At 40.2% G+C, this 20,321-nt stretch overlaps 2 protein-coding genes and 1 pseudogene across 4 annotated transcripts in view; 1 reads left to right on the forward strand and 2 right to left on the reverse strand.

The window, feature by feature from the left end:
• The window catches only part of LOC309714687 (transcription factor 7-like 1-B), a 6,737-nt gene extending 3,593 nt beyond the window's left edge, over positions 1–3,144 (reverse strand). The window contains exons 1-3 of one of the 2 annotated variants that reach the window (XM_082547316.1): positions 3,055–3,144; positions 488–584; positions 162–318 (exon numbers count right to left, since the gene is read on the reverse strand). In XM_082547316.1, coding sequence (XP_082403442.1) covers positions 162–318; positions 488–584; positions 3,055–3,079 — 279 coding nt within the window. In that variant the 5' untranslated portion in view covers positions 3,080–3,144. The other variant, XR_014278983.1, reaches the window with a different exon arrangement.
• Positions 1,668–6,080, forward strand: LOC309714644 (serine/threonine-protein kinase pim-1-like; annotated as a pseudogene). Its single transcript has 7 exons — positions 1,668–2,310; positions 2,445–2,597; positions 2,719–2,813; positions 2,951–3,320; positions 4,337–4,517; positions 4,604–4,774; positions 4,864–6,080. The product of its transcript is annotated as a serine/threonine-protein kinase pim-1-like (transcript).
• On the reverse strand, positions 3,055–20,086 carry LOC309714587 (uncharacterized protein; the record flags this gene model as incomplete). The annotated part of the gene is made up of 11 exons (XM_082547138.1): positions 3,055–3,266; positions 7,460–7,613; positions 7,707–7,826; positions 7,927–7,998; positions 8,091–8,272; positions 9,209–9,266; positions 10,079–10,145; positions 10,345–10,469; positions 11,329–11,363; positions 13,649–13,731; positions 20,017–20,086. The coding sequence occupies 8 exons, from the start codon at positions 20,084–20,086 to the stop codon at positions 7,983–7,985; spliced, it is 636 nt and encodes a 211-aa protein (XP_082403264.1). The 3' UTR covers positions 3,055–3,266; positions 7,460–7,613; positions 7,707–7,826; positions 7,927–7,982.
• Between the last annotated feature and the right edge of the window lie 235 nt (positions 20,087–20,321).

Genomic DNA, 20,321 nt, shown 5'->3' on the forward strand with positions numbered 1-20,321 from the left:
GAACCAGCTTCCAGTTTGGATTCAGGAGACAGACACTATCTCTACTTTTAAGATTAGGCTTAAAACTTTCCTTTTTGCTAAAGCATATAGTTAGGGCTGGACCAGGTGACCCTGAATCCTCCCTTAGTTATGCTGCAATAGACGTAGAGTTACACACTTACTCTCTGTCCCACCACTGCATTTACGGCTGCATTTCCAGGGATGTTGAGTTCAGCAATGACCTTTGGCCTCTGCTCTTTGAGATAGAGCATGAAGGCATTTGGCGGCTTCTTGACGTATGGCCCATCTTCATCCTGCTGGGCTGGGCACTTTCTTTTTCTTCAGGAATAAAACACAGAGTAAGAGCACATGTTAGCACTGTGTACAACTGTGAGGGAAGCAGTTCAAAAACACGAGACAAGCTGTAAAACTGAATGAAATCAGGCACCATTAATGGATCATTACAATAATTCCTGCAGACATCTGCAAACAAATGACAGATACTTGCAGATCAGTGAACCAAAGCAGCCGAGCAAACTTAGTTTGGAGTGGAGGTGTTAGGTGGAGGAGCAGGAGTGACATACTCATACATCTGTACACCGTTCCTACACAGATGAAGGGAGACAGATATGAGATAACAGGAAGAAGTTATGAATATAGAGATGTTCAGCAGCTGTGTTCACTCCAGTGTTTGTGTGTTTTACGTACAGTACTCCAACAGGACGCAGGTTCTGGAGCACACAAAACACACAACAGGTGACGAGACAAGCTGCAATACTATCATCTATCCACTAGGTGGAAGAATTGATCAGTAGAAAGAGGAGATGTGCTCAAAACGACATTCATACATAGATTTATTCTTCTTAGTTAGTCTTAAGAATTAGGATTCACTGACAGTGAAGAAGTTTCAGACGTGCACTCGCGTTTCCCCTTTTGCCTTTTCCTGCTCCAGCCAAGTCCTCCGCCTGCTCGACATCTCTCCTATTACCTTTTATTACGCTTGCACTCATGCCTTTGCCTTTCACCACTTCAAAACTGCGCCTTCTTCAATATTACCTTCATATGCTCTCTTTGCTTTTCGCCTTCCTCACTACACTAAGTACCATTTTTTAACGCTGTGTACTCACTCTTGCTAAAGTACATGTGAACAGATCTTGAAGAAAAAAAACAAAACAAAACATACTTTTCTTTTCTCTTCTGATACTATTGAATGATCCTAACAGAAAAAAACAGAGTTAACACTGACTTAATAAAAAAGTGTTATATTTTATCTCAGATAAACTAGTCAGTGTTTATTAGTGTTTGCTCAACTAGAAGTCTTCATAGTAGCATCCACACATCAAGTCTTTAAACAAATAATGAAAGGATAATGAAAGAAAGTTTAATGTGAAATTACTGAATTATATGAAATGCCAGAGTGTTTTTCTTTAAACTACTTGCCTTTTAGTGATGTCACTAAAAGGCAAGGTTCTAATGTTGTGTTGCCATAGACTCCGGAGTTTACTTTTAAAGCTCACTTACAGAACTGACTTATACAGCTTAGTTAGAAAAGTCAAGCATCCAGACATTTGAAGGACTATTCACTCATTAAGGTGACATTTTCTATTTTAAAAATTAAGATGAAAAAGGAAACAAGAAAAGTTACGACTGAGGCAGATAAGAAAGATCCAGGAGATCAAAGTAAGTAAAAAATAAAATCCCCTAAATAACAGAATGTACATTTCTAACAATGTTGAGGCTCTGTGTATAAAATGATTCATTTTTAGAGGATTTAAATCCTGGTTTTGATTGAAACTAACCTGAGTGCAACATGTCTAATCAAAGAAAGGTTACTGGGGCACTTTGTCTTTTGGTAAAATAATGTGACAAGTTTATTCTTGGACTGAGCAGTGAAAACAGAGCAACAAGTGTCATCAGTATCTAGACTTAGTAGACCTAGTATGGACTCGTTTTGGTGTGTTTTTTATCAAAAGGATAAACTTGTTATTATATTGTAAGCAATACTAATTTAAAATTCAATGACATCAAAATCCTTCTAGTCCTGATGTCGAGCGCTCTTTTTCACTAATGTGTTGTTGTTGTTTATAGATTGTAAGAGCAGGATGGCTAAAAGAAAGGCCAGTCCTGAAAAAACGACCCCCATAAAAAGAAGGAGGGTCACTGAGCAGGCTGGTCCTTCCACCAGCTCAGATGCTCATGTGGTCGGGGGAGTCAAGCGAAAGGTCCAACAAGATGAAGCGGGGACAACCAATACAGCAAAAAAGCGTAAACTTCTTGAGCATGTGAGCGGTGACAAGGGGCAGGCATCTTCCTGGTTGGACACTGGTAAAGGTAGGCTAATTAGTTGAGTGAGGGGTAGATTAAGTGTACATCTGGTTGCTAGTTTGAAGATATTAGTGTTTGGGAGATATTTGTGTCTATTATCTAATAAGCTGATGTGCTTTTGGTGTTTTCCACATCTGCAGACTGCAGCATAGAGATTTCAGAGAGCTGCAGTAAAAACAAAAAGGCTGGCAAAAGGAAAGCTGCGGGAGACACCAGGGACCCACCTAAGAAAAAGAACGTGGACCAGGACAAAACCAAAACCGTTGCCAAAAAGTCAGTGGCTGAACAGAAACGTAAGTAGCAAGCAGCTTAGCTTTTATATTCAGGTGAAGAGCAAAATGAACATTTAGGGTACAGCAGAGAGTAATTTGTGTGACAGCTGTAGTAAAACCCAATTTGTGTTTGTCTGTTTAGGTGACTTCCAAGCAAGATACGTGGAGGAGCACCGGCTTGGAGAAGGAGGCTGTGGAGCAGTGTTTGCTGGCTACCGCATAAAGGATCATTTACCAGTAAGTGTTCAGATGGTGGTAGTAAGACAGGCAGTAATGCAGATAAGGGATAATATCGTAAGCTGAGATGTATGCTGTTTTACACCTTTAATGATGTCATACTGAGGAAATGCTCATCAATGCCCTGTGTCTTTTAGGTGGCCATCAAACACATCCCAAAGGGGAAAGTGTACTGCAAAGTGAAGGTAAATGTGCAAGACTTGAATTGTTTTTACATTAGTGGATTGCATGCAGCGTTCACCTGTGGAACGTCTGTGCCTCATCATCCACTTTGTTGAAATATTTCAGGATGATAACGGGAAGAATGTGTCAGTGGAAGTTGCCATCATGCTGAAGCTTGCAGCTGAAGCAGATGGATCAGTGGAAACATCAGCCCCAGTGTCTCTGTTGGAGTGGTTTGACTTTGGCAGAGAGCTGATCCTGGTGATGGAGAGACCTGTCCCCGCTGTGGACCTGGATAAATACATAGAAGAAAATGGAGGATTTTTGCCAGAGGACAAGGCCAAGGCAAGTTGACTTGCCTTAGAAGAGTCTTAGACTGTACATCATTCAATCAAAGCACAGAGTATTAGAGAAACATTAACCCATTGATTGATTATTGTCTTTTTCATCGTTTCCAGGTAGGGCTGGGCTATATCATACCATTCACGGTAATACCGGTGTAATTTTGGGCAACGATAGGAAAATGAAATATCGCGCTAGAATAGGTAAAACGCGCATGCGCAGTGCCTATGTTTACATACGCAGATGGCGGTGACGCAGAAAGAGAAGAGCAAAAGTGGATCGTTGAATGAAACGGATGAACCAGAACTGGTTTGTAAAAATGCTGCAACTTTAGTGGTGTGGAACTGGTTTAGCTTTCGTCCGTCAGATACACAACAAAGCACGATTTTTGGTAGCGCATGCTAGCGGGCCGCCGTTATTACCGTGTTGTTTGGAAAATACGGCACACTTAAAATCAATCCTTTGATTTTTCTGAAACTCGACAGTGCCCCTTATAATCCCGTGTGCCTTATGTATGAATTCTGGTTGTGTTTACTGACCTCAAAACGATTTTATGTACACGGCGACTTTGCTAAGCTACAAAGCCGCACCGCTCGATGGATTGTCGGAGCATTACGGCTATCGTAGGCAGGCGCCTCGCGGAGTGATACGTACTGCACCTCAACGTGATATTACCGTATTGTGTGTGTATAACCTCTTTTTAAGCTTTGTGGATATTTTACATGGTTATGCTGAGGATATGTCGGCCAATTTCCACTGGAAATGCCTTTTGGTTAAACTGTCAGCGAGGAATTTGCATTTGCACTGTTACATTTTTATATAACTTTAATGCACATAAAAAAACAGCTGCTTGTTTAAGTGAAAATACATTTATGGGGTTTTTTGCACTAATAAAGTTGTGGCGTTGTAAAGTATTTTGTCTAGTGTCAGTTATATCGTCAGTTATATCGTTATCACAACTTTTCAAATGTATATCGTGATAAATATTTTTGGTCATATCGCCCTGCTCTATTTTCCAGGTCATTCTGAAGCAGCTGGTTGATGCTGCGAAGCACCTGGAGGATAAACACATCTTTCACCGGGACATCAAGAGTGAGAACATTCTAATTGAGACCGGCTCAGATGTACCGCGTGTTCGTATCATCGACTTTGGACTGAGCTGCTTTGTTAAGGAGCAGTCGCAGTACCGCGTCTTCTATGGTAACATATTCTGCTCTTGCTCTTCACAGATGTCACAATTTTCGCCTTTTGTTTTAGAAGAAATTGCAATTGTGTCTGTTTATTAGGTACAGAAATTTACTCCCCTCCCGAGTGGTACGGGCGCAGTTGCTACAGGTGTGGACCCACCACGGTATGGCAAATGGGAGTGGTTCTGTACGAAGCGCTTCATGCCGGGGACTTTAACACCACGAGCTTCCTCAAAAAGCGCCTGAAATTCAAAAGACATCTGTCCAAAAGTAAGAAAACGTCACACTTCAAGACTGACTGATGGCTTGGACCACTGGAACTATCATCTTCATGTTTTTTCTCTTTCCTTTCTTTCCAGACTGCCGGGATTTCTTGGACGCGTGTTTAACCAAAGTCCCGGAGACACGGCCGACGCTGGAGGAGCTACAGCATCACACTTGGCTGAGATAAGCCTATCTCACACACACACACACAAACACACACAATTCAGACGTTATCATTTATGTGTGATGTATGAATTACCTTTCTTTTTTTCAGGAAATAATTTTTTTTAATTGGCCCACTTTAAATTTCAGTGTTTTGGAATTCCTGTAACCCCCCCCCAGCCATCCCAGGAAAGGGGATCTCTCTTTGAATGGGCTTTCCCGAGGTTTCTTCCCGTCAGTCTGGCCCCCCCAGGGGAGTTTTTCCTCGTCTTCATAGAGAGCTTGGGCTGGCTCAGGAGCTCCATCAAAACTGTCTTTATTTAATTACTCTAATGTAATCATATACTTTAAAGTAATCAAATAAAAGACAGTAAAAATCTGAAGACTTGAAGTAAACTTCCATTAAAATAAAACTTGTTTAATTCATCTTTGCTGAGGATACTGTGTTATTACTATTTCAAGGATTATGTCAGAACACCGGATACTGGTACCCATCCCTACCCATCACTAGGGAACAGAACAAACCAGACATCAATTACAACAAAAATGACACTGACCCAGCCAGCATGACTCGTCTGCCTTAAGAAATGTTTAGCAATATTACAAATTGGGTGATATGCCTTAAAGTAGCTTCTCATGTGTTCAGCATTGTCAAAGGCTACATTTTAATTAAAACCACAATCTAGTAATGTTCTGTCTTTAACCTTCCTAATTTGTTTTTTGTCCTAACCTAATACTAAATTGCCAGTGAAAACAAAAGTTACATAAATAAAGAAGAGTAAAGAAAATTACGGTCTTTTTTTAATTGTAACAGTTTACCAGTGTACAGTTTGGTTTGTGACATATCTATCTAATAGACTCCAATTTGTGCATGTAAATGGAGAGTCCTCTTCACACACTGAGGTTAATTATGGAGTTCCACAGGGTTCAGTGCTAGGACCAATTCTGTTTACATTATACATGTTTCCCCTAGGCAGCATCATTAGAAGACATAGCATAAATTTTCACTGCTATGCAGATGACACCCAGCTCTATCTGTCCATGAAGCCAGATAACACACACCAATGAGTTACACTGCAGGAATGTCTTAAAGACTTAAAGACCTGGATGGCCGCTAACTTTCTGCTTCTTAATTCAGATCAAACTGAGGTTATTGTACTCGGTCCTGAAAAGTTTAGAAATATGGTATCTAACCAGATTCTTACTCTAGATGGCATTACCTTGGCCTCCAGTAACGCTGTGAGGAACCTTGGAGTCATTTTTGACCAGGACATGTCCTTCAACGCACATATTAAACAAATATGTAAGACTGCGTTCTTCCATTTGCGCAACATCTCTAAAATTAGAAATATCCTGTCTCAGAGTGACGCTGAAAAACTAGTTCATGCATTTATTGTGTGAATGTGTGTGTGAATGGGTGGATGACTGGATATGTAAAGCGCTTTGGGGTCCTTAGGGACTAGTAAAGCGCTATATAAATACAGGGCATTTACCATTTATTACTTCCAGGCTGGACGACTGTAATTCATTATTATCAGGATGTCCAAAAAACTCACTGAAAAGCCTTCAGCTGATCCAAAATGCTGCAGCAAGAGTCCTGACAGGGACTAGAAAGAGAGAGCAGATTTCTCCTGTTAAATCCAGAATTGAATTCAAAATCCTGCTCCTCACATACAAGGTCTTAAATAATCAGGCCCCATCTTATCTTAATGACCTTGTAGTACCATATCACCCTATTAGAGCACTTCGCTCTCGCTCTGCAGGCCTACTTGTTGTTCCTAGAGTATTTAAAAGTAGAATGGGAGGGAGAGCCTTCAGTTTTCAGGCCCCTCTTCTGTGGAACCAGCTTCCAGTTTGGATTCAGGAGACAGACACTATCTCTACTTTTAAGATTAGGCTTAAAACTTTCCTTTTTGCTAAAGCATATAGTTAGGGCTGGACCAGGTGACCCTGAATCCTCCCTTAGTTATGCTGCAATAGACGTAGGCTGCCGGGGATTCCCATGATGCATTGAGTTTTTCCTTTCCAGTCTCCTTTCTCACTCAGTATGAGTTAATAGACCTCTCTGCATTGAATCATATCTGTTATTAACCTCTGTCTCTCTTCCACAGCATGTCTTTTATCCTGTCTTCATTCTCTCACCCCAACCGGTCGCAGAAGATGGCCCCGCCCCTCCCTGAGCCTGGTTCTGCCGGAGGTTTCTTCCTGTTAAAAGGGAGTTTTTCCTTCCCACTGTCGCCAAAGTGCTTGCTCATAGGGGGTCATATGATTGTTGGGTTTTTCTCTGTATCTATGAAGCGCCTTGAGGCGACTTTTGTTGTGATTTGGCGCTATATAAATAAAACTGAATTGAATTACCTGAGGAAGAAGCAGAGTTGGTTTGTTTCCAGCTGAAATCATCCAGGCTCAGGAATTTGAATCGATCCACATCATTTCTGCTTGAACTAGAGAACATGAGTGTCGACGTACATTTGGTCTGTGAGACACATGTCATAGTGACAGTATTTGGGTTAATATGGCATTACTCACCCTGGTCGCATTTCTTCAATATCAGGCACCAAGTTCAGGAACTCGTTCTTTTGCAGCCCGCGCAAGGTAGGAGGTCTCCAGAGTGGGAACCATCGGGAAGTTTTCACAGTCTGAGCAGGAGGGACTGGAGGCACGTGAGCTGTTCTCAGGGGTCCTTTAACACAAATCACACCAAGTCAGAATCAAATAGATAACCTGTCAATAACCGTTTGCAGATCGAGGTCAATGTTCCTAAAAATATGTTTACTTCTGGCCCATGGAGCCACAGCGCGAGTCCGAGAGAGGGGCAGGTAGAGGAAGGGGTGAGGGTGGCACTGCTGAAGCTCGTCACGGATGGATCACGTCCGATCGGTGAGATGAGAGAAAGCTGAAGTGAAACAACAGCAGGATGAGGTAGACGTCAATATAGGAACTCCCTGATGTGACACAGAAAGGCTATTTTTTTATTTCTTTGTATTATTTCTCACCTTGCAGTCACTGATGCTGTTCACCAGCTGCTTGTATTCAGTATTGAAGGTGTGTGTCAGAAGGCGCAGGCACTACAACACAACAGGAACAAGACCGATCAGCTCCGAGCAGAGAAGGAAGAAGGCAGCAACAAGAACGCCCACTAAGCCCACGTTTTTCTCACCTTGGTGGCCAGCTCCTTCTCACGCTTTCAAAGATGGTGCTGGAGATCTGCGAGGAGGCGGAGGTGGACGTGGACAGAGTGCTGGAGCTCACGCTGGGGGACAGAGACTCACTCAGGGACTTGGTGGTGGGAGCTGTTCCCACGGGAGCCGCCTCTCCCAGAAGGTGACGGGTCTTTTCCACCTGGAAGAAAGATGGGGGCTAATGTGAGGTAGGGAGAAGAGGGGAGGTTAGTCATGTAAAGGCCATAGGTGAGGGTAGGGACGTAGATCGACCGGTAAATTGAGAGCTTCGCTTTTACACTCAGCTCCCTCTTCACCACGACGGACCGGTGCAGCGTCCGCATTACTGCAGCTGCAGCCCCAATCCGTCTGTCGATCTCCGGCTCCCTTCTCCCATCACTCGCGAACAAGACCCCGAGATACTTGAACTCCTCCACTTGGGGCAGGAACTCATCCCCGACTCATCCTATATTTCCGTTTTTATATTTCTAATGTTTGCCTTGTTTTCTTCACTGTCTAGTCTGCCTCTGTCTTGCCTGTATGGATGCATTTACACCGAAATGTCCCCAACAAAGGATGTTTTAATTCACCACTATTCCAGTGAAACACGAGTCTCCCATCTTCCTGCTACCAGTCTGGAGTTTTTGTTCACCAAAGCACACACCAACTTCATACTGACGGACAGATCACTGCCCTTTTGCCGCCTTGTCTGACCGTGTTTTGTGGCTGTGGTTCACTTCACCTCACTCTTCCCCATTCTTGTCATTAAATCAGGCTGTTCTGCAACCATGGCAGCCATTCACTCTATGGCTTTATTCATGGTGTATTTTACCCCTTCACCAAAGGCCGTTCTCGTTTCCAACATTATATTTGCAGTGTTCGTCTATCTATCAATATCTGCGGAGTATTTTTTTTAACGAGTATCCTATTTTCTAAAGCACAGCATGTAAAGGGTAGCTCGGTTAGCAGGATGCTAGCATGTAGCGCTTAGTGAGACACGCCTCAGACGAGTTGAGCAAAGACCCCGTCTGTGTACTTTATACGTGAGCAACGGATTTAAATAAAATTAAGGTTTCAAAAGACAAACTTGAAGATAAAAAAATATATATATACTCACCGGAGAGCCGCCAGGGTTTGCCGCTGCCATCTTGGCGCTCCTAAATTCAAAACTGCCTCTGCAGTCAGGCAGGGGAGGCGTGGAAATTGTCTTTGAGTTAGTCAAACGTTTTCCTTAGTTCGAGTAGATGATAAAAAAAATAATAATAATAAATGGGATTTTAAGTAGGACTAGGCGTTCTGTAATGATCTCTATTTAGGAGAAAAACTTAATCACTCACCTTTAAACAGCTCTCTTTTAGGAGACACACTGCTGGCTAACGGTGTCATGTGATCAAACAGCGTAATTTAATTGGCTGAGAGCCACTCGACTCGATCTGGTGCTGATTGCTCTGGCTTGGGTCATTAAAGTTCATCACTTTTGCAGTTGAATTTTTGCAGGTGAATTTTTGCAGGTGAATTTTTTTCAGGTGAATTTTTGCAGGTGAATTTTTGCAGGTGAATATTTTTGCAGGGAAATTTGGAGGATAAAAATTCAGTGTCATAAATTCAATGTCTAAAAATACTTGAATTCTGATGATACTATATTTCTTCCATAGTAGTGTCTACTGTAACCTGTGAGCCCAAGAAATGACAACATTTCTTTAACTGTACGTGGCTGGGGGTGTGACATAATTGTTTCCCTCTGGGACGCCAACATGCCCACCGTCTGCATCGCCACCACACGACCTAGAAATGTAACTTCAGTTCTGACAAGTTGGAGTTTTTCTCTACTTACTTTAAAGCCTGTTTTAGCCAGCTGACGAAGCACAGTCATTGTCGCTTGAAAACAAGCATCAGCTGTTTTAGCGGCAATTAGCAAATCGTCCACATATTGGATCAGTGTGCATCCTTCAGGTAATACACATGGAGAAAGAGCATTTTTAAGTACCTGATTGAAAATGCCAGGTGAAAGGGCAAAGCCCTGCGGCAGCCGTGTGTAACGCAGCTGCTGGCCCCTGTAAGTAAATGAAAAAATATCTCTTAAAGATGGATGCAGAGGGAGACAAAAGAAAGCATTTGCCAAATCTATGCATGTGAACCACCGCTGATCTGGAGATAAATTAGTCAGAGCTGTGTAGGGGTTTGGTACAGGTACTGTTTGTGTCTTAAGGACAGCGTTTATTGCCCTAAGGTCATGTGCCATGCGATACTTGCCCGTGCCTGACTTTTCAACTGGGAGGATCGGAGTGTTCCATGCAGAGGAAGACGACTCCAGCACACCCACCTGCAGGAGCCCTGAAATTGTTTCTGCAATTCCATTATCTGCCTCTGGGCTGTGTCTGTATTGTGAACGCCAAATAGGGGTGTCATCCTTTAACTCAAATGTGACGGGTGAACAAAATGTTAAACCCACATCAGTTGGACCTTTAGACCACAGAGTGTCTGGGAGTTCTGTTAAGCCTTTAACAGCTTCCTCGTGATCAGATTTCTCCCTGCCATGTGTACACTTTAAAAGTTTGTGTTCTAACACACTCTGATCAGTCACAGAAATTCGATATGTTTTACAACTGGGTGAGTTTGAGACATCAGTGAGTTGTGTTTGTTGCCAATCTGTGGCCCTTGTGGCTGTTCTCACCATGGGGCCTAAATCTTTTGCTTGATGACCCTCATGTACTGCCAAAGACACATGGGGAACCGCTTCATCCCCCATTCTATACCAACTCATTTTATCTTCAGGGAGTGAACCACATTTAGGTCCACCAGTCTTAGCGGCTACATAAACAGCACTATTACACATGTCAAACTTGGGAAGGAAAAACCTTTTTAAGCACTCAAAACCACCATGTCCTGGATGACTGTGCATATAATTTGAACATGTTAAACTAGCTTTTCAATAAAGGACTTTTAGTATGTGTTAGTACATGAGATAATTGTTTTATTACAATACTAAATTGGTAACCAAGAATAGTGCAATTCTATTGGTGTCTATACTGACTACAAAATCTCTGGTATTGCGACACCCCTAGTGAATTTTTAACATTTTTCTACATTTACACCTACTTGAGCATCACCTGACAATGAGATATAACCCAACTACAAACTTGTAAAACAAATTGAACTATTTCAGATCAAAACTTAACCACTTTGATAAAGCATGTTTTTCTTACAGGTATAATTGAAGTGTTTTTTTAATCTTACCTTTGAATTGGGAAGTTTGACTGTCTTGAGACAACCTGTGAAGTGCAGAGCAAAAGAAAAACAAAAAAATAATTATAAAATAGAAAATATCTTCACATTGAGAAATCTTTCATACAGATCTTTGGGGATTTCTTACGGATTCTCTCTGGACGCAGTTGCTCTTGTATCCGCTCCCAAAATGTTGGGTGGGTAACAGCGACCAGATGATCCTTTTTGAGTTTTTATGTTCTTCTGAGTTTTTGCGTGTTTTGGAGTTTGTACATGTTTTTACATGTTTTGGAGTTTGTACGTGTTTCGGAGTTTGTACATGTTTTTACGTGTTTTGGAGTTTGTACGTGTTTTTACGTGTTTCGGAGTTTGTACATGTTTTTACGTGTTTTGGAGTTTGTACGTGTTTTTACGTGTTTTGGAGTTTGTACGTCTTTTTACGTGTTTTGGAGTTTGTACATGCTTCAGAGTTAGTACGTGATTTGAAGTTTGTATGTGCTTTGTCTCTAGGGGCCACTGTAAATATACTTTTATTTATTCACTCCACATAAAATGTAATAAATAAATCATATAATACAAAAATCAACTATTCACATTTCAACTTTTAACTATTTAAATTTTCAGCTTTTTCCTTTTACAAATTTAAAGTGAAACAACACAAAACACTGCAAACCACAACACAATTAAATATAAATTAAAATATTAAACCCTGGAGATCAGGCTCCACAGAGTTCAGGTCGGCTCTCCTTAAAGATCTAATGAGGCTATGAATCAAACTGTTCCTGTAGTTCAATGTTAATCTTTATAAATTGTTCTTCTGTAGTGTTTGTGTTCAGTGGTTACCTTTTTTTTCAGTGGTTGGATGAAAAATCAGTTTTCTGTTGTTCAAGTTTTCATTGAATGTATTTTGTTAAATAAAGTTAAAATATTGTTAAATAAAGAATTGTTTGAACGACAAAGATTTTGAGCCATGATGTCATTTCCTGTATTTCAGAGTAAAGACTGAAGTGACGAATGGAAACATGTTTACAGTCATGGAATAAACACTGATGGGTCATCTGTAGGAAGTTCTATTGCTGACCTGACAGACTCGACCTTGTTTACAAAGAAAGAAAGGAACTGATGACATGTGTCAGCAGAGGCTTTCAGGGTTGTTTAGAGTAGAGCTGATAGTCTTAAAGAACACGGGGATTTTGACAATTTAACACAATGATCTGAGAAAAATATCTGTTTCTCTCATTTTCACCGTATTCTGATCAAATTTCCAACGTTCTTTTAACATTTCAAAAGAATTTGTCTTTCTTCCACTTTCACACCTGGCCCTAAAAACACCAACATCCGTGCATCACCCTTGTGTCAGTCTAATGAACCTAACATGTGAGTGATACATAACACACATCCACACTGGCTGCATATATGAGCCCGGGGGGGCAGAGCAGAACTCTGTATGAATCAGACGCGCTCACATATTCAGGCTTTCCAGAGGCGTTTACCATCAGAAGAAGCAGAACAATGAATCATCAGCACCCCGCAGAAGAACACAGCAAGCAACAACTCTAACAATAAAGACGTGCTGGAGCCAAAAGATGCAGATAGCGAGTTTTAAACGATAACGCACAGGACCAAAGGGGGAGAGGGTAAAAACCCACTGCCTCCTGAGATAAAGATCAGCAAGTCAAGCTGGTACTCGCAAACTATAAAAATTTGATTATACTTAAAAATATGCAAAAACTAATTTAGTGGAATTTTTACCTGCTCAAGAATGCATTAAACATGCACTATTTAATTGAAAAGAACAAAATTTGTGTACTTTTAGAAAGGATTATTAAATATTTGGGGATACTAGCCATAAAGAGGGTCTCGTACATTTACGGGCATCTACCGTAATTTCCTGGATTTAATGGTTTAAAAGTTTAATAGGTCTTTGAAGTTGATAATAAAATTGAGTCCATTACTAGTAAAAAAGAATATAAAAAAGAGCAAAAAAATGCTTCATATATAATAATTGTTTTAAACTTAAGCTTTGTAATTGTAGCAGATTTCATTATGTCTGTAATTTTTTATTTAGCCCCACAGTAGTAAAAGCCATAAATGGGAGTTACATTTATTAGTATTTTACACAGCATTCAGCTATAGTAACATGTTCTGCATTTTCCTACTTCACCATCTGATCTGAACAGCTGCACTCTCTTAATTAATTAATGGAACAGCACAGTATCTAAGAGATCAGACAGTGTTTGAGCTAAAGACGCTGTGTGTTTCTTTTGGGGGCTTTTTGCACACTGATCCACCACCGTTTTCCTATAGTAGAATGCATATCTGGTAACATTACCGTAAACGTGACCAGTAGGTTCACGTTCAGATCAGAAAACCGTTTCAGCTGCAGGCATCTACTCCTGTAATTTAAACAATCACCTCATACGCCTCATGTTTTACACCCCTATAAGGTGAGCTTGCTACACTGCACATGAATATTTCGTAACATGGTATGACTAGCTCATGTTCAGACATTTAAGATACCGTTCAGCCATTTTGTTTACTGGGTAGTGCATAATGGCCGAGTTAGCTGAGCAGGAATCCACTAAAGCCAAAAAAATTATATAAATTTTTTTAATTACAAAAACCTTATAGGAAAACCTAAGAAACAGTTGCAGAAGCACAGAAAAAAAAACTGCCGTGAACGTTATAGTGTGTAAATTCAAAAACTGTAAAAAATAATACTGCTGTGAACTCAGTTTTCTAACACCAGGTGTGAACATCTACAGTCTTTAAGCACTGGTAAAGATCTAAAAATAAAAGCAGTCAATAACGTAACATTAAACACTAAATTAGTTTGATGGTGTTGACTGCAGCAGCTCAATGTTAATCAGCTGATGGTGATGGAAGCAGATGAGCGTTTTTCATCATGGTTGTTAGTGATGTGTTGGTCAAAACGAAATGGCTCTTAGCGCTGACAATTTTGAAGTGAATGACACAAACGTGGGTTGTTTTTTTTCTCACCCTCTCTCTCTCTCTCTCTCTCTCTCGCACTTTTTTTCGGCTTCACTCCGCAGGCGAGCCTTGTGCTTTGCACTGGGAAGAGGGAGAGGGGCGGTAGTTACACTCGTAGTAGCACAGTAACAGATCAGGAGGGAGAGAGAGAGAAAGAGAGCCAGGGACAACAATGTCACATTAGAAAGGTATAGTAATCATCCACAACTATTTTCAATTGCGGATGATAAAGGATTCAGAAAGTTTATTCATGCAGGCCCATATGACAGAGAATATGCATCTTCTTTTTGTTTTCATATTTTACTTTATATTTGTGTTGTGGTTTGCAGTGTTTTGTGTTGTTTCACTTTAAATTTGTTTAAAAGGAAAAATCTGAAAATTTAAATAGTTAAAAGTTGAAATGTAAATAGTTGTTTTTTGTATTATATGATTTATTTATTACATTTTATGTGGAGTGAATAAATAAAAGTATATTTATGGTGCCCGCTAGAGACAAAGCACGTAGAAACCCCAAAACACGTAAAAACTCCATAGCACGTACAAACTCCAAAGCACGTACAAAACACAACAGAAGTGCTCCAGGATGCTAGGCACAGTGCTGAGCTTTTGTTACCTAGTGACTACACAAGCCAGGAAGTACCAACGACCGGATTTGGTGTGTGGTAATAACAGGTAAATGAACAATTTTTGGAATTTTTTATGAATATATATGAGTGCTTGTGTATAAATACACAAACAATACACATATGATTTCAATTGTGTAAATTAAGTGATCTAGATAGCTCTGTTTTGGAAGTTCAGTTAATGCTAGAAATGGGTTTTGGAGTTTGTACATGCTTTGTCTCTAGGGGCCACCATATATATTTATATACAAACATATATAAATAAAACCACGTTTCTTTTTTTTACATTAGTAATTCCTTTTGTGCATAATTTTATATTGTTGTTAATAATAAATTAATTAAAGCAACAAAACAAGCTGAAGAGCCGGTTGGGAGCCGAAAGAGCCGGCTTTCTAAAAAGAGACGAAAATCCCATCACTAGTTGTGTAATATGATCAAAAATGAACTGAGTTGTTTCGTATTCTATAGAAATTGTACTTCTAATTAATAACAAGGTTTTCTGCTGATGTTATTAATTAAAAATTTATTGTTTTATTTTTAAGCAACAACTTTTTAGCATGCAATCAGTCCATGCTGTACAGGACAGATTTGTAAACTGTGCATACAAAAATAGACTATTTTACAAAATTGCTCTTTCAACAGATTTTTTTTGTTGTAGGTGCACTGTCACAACTAGAAATGTGGGGGGAAGTCCTCAAAATTGAAGGCAGAACAGGAAAATACATGGAAATAACAATTTTCCTTTAAGCATATCAGTAAAGGTCGATCCGGATACTTGATAACTGTTGGTATAGGTATGACATGAATTTGAATCTCCATTATCACAGGTTTTAATTGGGAGGCAACATGCAGATATACAGGAGGACTATAAACAGCAATTCCTATTGCATACAACTGTTTTAGAAAATATCAACAACACTGTTAATTTATCACTTGCTGGTCTATAGACTTTACAGTGTGGATGGATGGAAAATCCATCTGGCTACACTCTGGCTGAATTGGTGCTGCAAACAACTCTGCACTCGGCTTTCCAGGCTGTGTGTGGATTTATACTTACACATCCAAATTTTGACCCTATTTTTCTTCCTTTCAGCTGATTGGTCAATTTCATGTCAATCACCAATTAAACAATCCAATCAGAGAACATCTCCAGAAGCTGATTCTGTTCATCTGGACGTAGCATTTTCAGTGGGAGAAAATGCTGCAGATGAACAGAATCAACTTTTGGAGATTTACTTACCTGGATGATTGAGCATGCATCAAGACAATCAGAGATAGGTTTGGCTGTTGGAGGGCTGCATTACGGAGCTTCAGGTCCTGGAAGAATAAATTCCCTTTTATATACCAGACCAACCAGCATTTTTCTTCATTAGCACGAAGGAAAACAGTCTGTGCGTGTCAGAGTTCAGTGGTTTTTGTGTCACAGGGCTTATAATATGTGTAAAAATCTGGCCAGGGACCATCACATCACACTGCTATCATATTTTTCTGTTGCTATCATGTTTCTGTTCTGAGATGTTATTACTTTTATGACAGATGTAACGAGAAATCTTCCAGAAAGTTAAATTTTTTATTCTAATCAAATATTTGATTCTGATAACAGATAAAGATTTTTTTTTACTTTTGTTCTGCTATTTCATAGTTTATACAAATTTTGGCCAATTCCTATTTATTTTAACCCTTTAGCCCCCAAAAAGTCGCCAGCGACAGGTTTTTCCAAACCTGAGCTCTGCCAGGGGCCTAACACGCCTGGACTTTTAGAAGAAAAGAGATGTCCGAAAATAAACCACAGGGTCAAATACTTGATTTTGTTCAGTGTTTTAGAGTTATTAATTTGAATTGACTAATTTAAAAATTTTATTCATGTACATTTTGATTGCCTTTAGTAAAAATGGCAAAATTTCAATTTCTTTTTTTTTTCTGTTATTAATCCTTGATTACATTCATATAGTATACAGTAGAGGAAAAAACCTACCAGACCTACCAGTTATACTGGGTAAAATTATTGGGGATAAAGGGTTAAGGAACCGCAATTAATTTTTTTAGTTTAGCTTGTGTTTACTACCATTTTTTTTTTTTTTTTATCGCCACACAGTAAACATTAAGTAATATGTAAAGCGTCCATTTATCCTCCATTCCGGTCCATTATCTTAAGCTTAGGCTGCTGCCCCTCGACCCAATCCGGTACTAAGTAGAGAGGCCCAGACTTCGCTCTTTCCAGGCACTTGGCCCAGCTCTTCCGGGGGAATCCCAAGGCATTCCCAGGCCAGCCAAAAAACATAGTCCCTCCAGCATGTCCTGGGTGTTCTGGGTCTCTTCCTGGTGGGACGTGCCCAAAACACCTCACCAGGGAGGCATCCTAACCAGATGCCAGTATCTAATCTGTCCTTTTTGTATGTTCCCCTCAGGTTCCCATGGTAGCAGATACAGGGGAAACAAGTGTAGACGATGCCACAAGAAGGATGATGAAATTCCTCATATCACCTGAGCTGGCTGTGGAGTACAACATGCTTGGCCGACATGGGGAAAAAAAGTTCAGAGATTTGCGTCTTTTTAATGTTGTGTATGGTAAGTTAGTTTCACTTGAGACATTTGAACTTTAGAAAACTAAACTTTTTTAATAAAGTGTTTGAAAGTGTAACTGAGATTGGTTATCATGCAATTTGTATATATTTTTTGAGGCAATAAAGTGAAATAAACATTGTTCTTTGCAAGTCATCACCAAATGAAGTAAGCTAAGATTAACTTTACTTTGGCTTGCCCATTTTTCTTCTTCTTCATTTGCAGAGGCACTGAAGAATTATTTAACATCAAAAGTCAACTTGCAAGAAGCAGAGAAGGCTCTGTCCAAGTGGTTCACTGGAGCTAAAGACAGAGGAGGACCGGGGGCTGCAAGGGTACAAAATAGACTTACGGCTCTGTAAAAAACCAAAAAAAGAAACCCTGCTGATTCAAGATAAGCTTTTGAGTTTTCCATCTGACTTTTTCCCCATGTTGCTACAGTTCCAAATATCTAAGGAATTTTTCTGTAGTTTGACATTTCTAGTTTTTAAACGTTTACGCACTTTGGAATACAGTGTTGTTGGACAAAATAAATGTGAAAAATGTTGTTTTGTGTACCTTCGTGATTTTTGAAGTGGTTTTATTTACAAACTAGATTTTGTTTGCGGTCAGCTTGAATATATTTGGTGTCTTTGTGTCACAGAACCCGTATTAGCCGTCTGAAAAACTGATTTTGTGACTGTTTTACTACATGGGGCCCACTCAGTGCCAGAACTTAGTCAATTCAAACTAGAAGTAAGATGCAAATACAGAACCTCCTGCTAATGCCATTCCAACTTTTTAGCTCATGTTTTCCTCATGTTGTACCCACTAAGAACTTGAAAAATGGGGCCTAGGTGGGTTTCAATGTACTTTGCCCAGTTGGGGTCCATTTAGTTCCCAGATTTTACCAATATAACACCAAAATGGGCTTATAAAACGGGGCCATTATGGAACCCGTGGACAATCCCACTTAAAACCCACTTTGTAGCCTATATGGTAACCACATGGTACCCACAAGAAACTTGAAAGATGGGGCCTAGGTTGGTTTCTGTGTACTTTGCCCAGTTGGGATCCATTTAGTTCCCAGATTTTACCAATATAACACCGAGATGGGCTTATAAAATGGGGCCATTATGGAACCCGCGGACAATCCCACTTAAAACCCACTTTGTAGCCTATGTGGTACCCACATGGTACCCACAAAAACTTGAAAGATGGGGCCCGGGTGGGTTTCTCTGTACTTTTCCCAGTTGGGGCGTTTTAGTTCCCAGATTTTCCTAACATAACACCTATATGTGCATTTAATATGGGGCCATTACGGAACCCGCGGACAATCCTATATGGGGCCCATTTTTCAGCCCATTTCCAAATCATATGGGCCCCACATATAAATGTTGGCTGGGTACTGCCTTTAAAGCAGCAGCTGATGACTAAATTGTCATCAGTGGAAATATGTCTATACATAAGTCTATTTGTCTTTCTCTGCATTACGTTAAAGTGAATAGTTTTGGGATCCTCAACTTTATATTAATGTTGACAGAGCAGTTACAGTTCTTAAAGTTACAGCAAGAACACAAAGTCGCATGACTGCTATTTCTTTTCTCGTTTTCAGGCTTGTTTTCAGGCACTATCAGGCTCTGAAACACAATGGTTTGTTCTCCCACGTCGCAGTCATCTGTGTTGGAACTCTGCATGCAGCACAGAAAGGAGCAAAAAAAGTCAACCTACAAATGAGAAAAATCGACTTATGCAACATGGTGTCTTGGATAGTTTGGCTGCTTCCTCTATGAAAACTTGAGCGATCATTTGGTCTACAATTGGCTGATTTAAGTCCAAGGCTTGCAGAACTGATTCTGCATCTTCAAACTCTTTGCAGAAGGCTTTGAAAATCATCTTGTGGCATTTTTGGATGTTTTTTAAGGGAATTTCCTCACATTTATCCTTGACTTTAGCCCAGATTCTATTGGTAAGTTTCTTGTAGATGGTTTCAATTTTTTCCCCACTGATGATTTCGCCTGATTTTCTTACCACTCACTTAACCAGTTTTTCCATACAGATTTCGAACCAAATTCTGTGTACATTTCTGTTTTCTTCCTCATCTATTAGGATTCCCGGATCACTCCTACCTGCTTGATTGGTCATTGTTTTTCAATATGCGTCTCTTTGCTCTGTCTTAGTTAAAGATAGCTTTGAAAATTGTTTAGTGATACAGAGAGAGGGGGTATATTTAAGAACTCTGTCCTTGTCAACGACTTAGTTTCGCTACAATTACTTTGGAAATCCGTTTTCAGAAAGCTTTCAGGGTCCCGCTGTTTCACCCTTATTTATGGACTCGAGTGGAGGTCACGTGCTGCAAGATCAAAGGCACGTACTGTGACATCAAAGCAGAAAGGAACTGAGCTGTGTGACGTCATGCCGCGAGCGTTCACCTACATGCACGTGCACACAAGTGAGCGATCACTAATAAATCACAGACGCATCAACAGTGTTTTAGCTTCAGCGCCGGCGTTGGAAGTCGGTGTTGTCAAACTTTCAATCGTACCTGCAGTCAGTTCTTTGAAGCTCTCAAATGGGTTGAATGGCGGCTGTTTTCCACCATCATCGCAGAGCATTCCTCCAGCAGGTCCAACGCCTGATTCAACAAAACCCGCGACTCCGACAGCTGTGCTCCGAAGCAGTTTGCTAATGTGATGCTAACTAGCTAATGTGATGGCTAACTAGCTAATGTGATGCTAACTAGCTAATGTGATGGCTAACTAGCTAAAGAATCCTAACAATATGAGGTACTTAAAAAACAAAGGGGACGAAGAAGGAGGAGAAGTGGAGACAGCGATCTGACTGATTGGT

Source organism: Aulonocara stuartgranti, assembly GCF_965226115.1.
Source record: "Aulonocara stuartgranti genome assembly, chromosome: 9".
NCBI lineage: Eukaryota > Metazoa > Chordata > Actinopteri > Cichliformes > Cichlidae > Aulonocara > Aulonocara stuartgranti.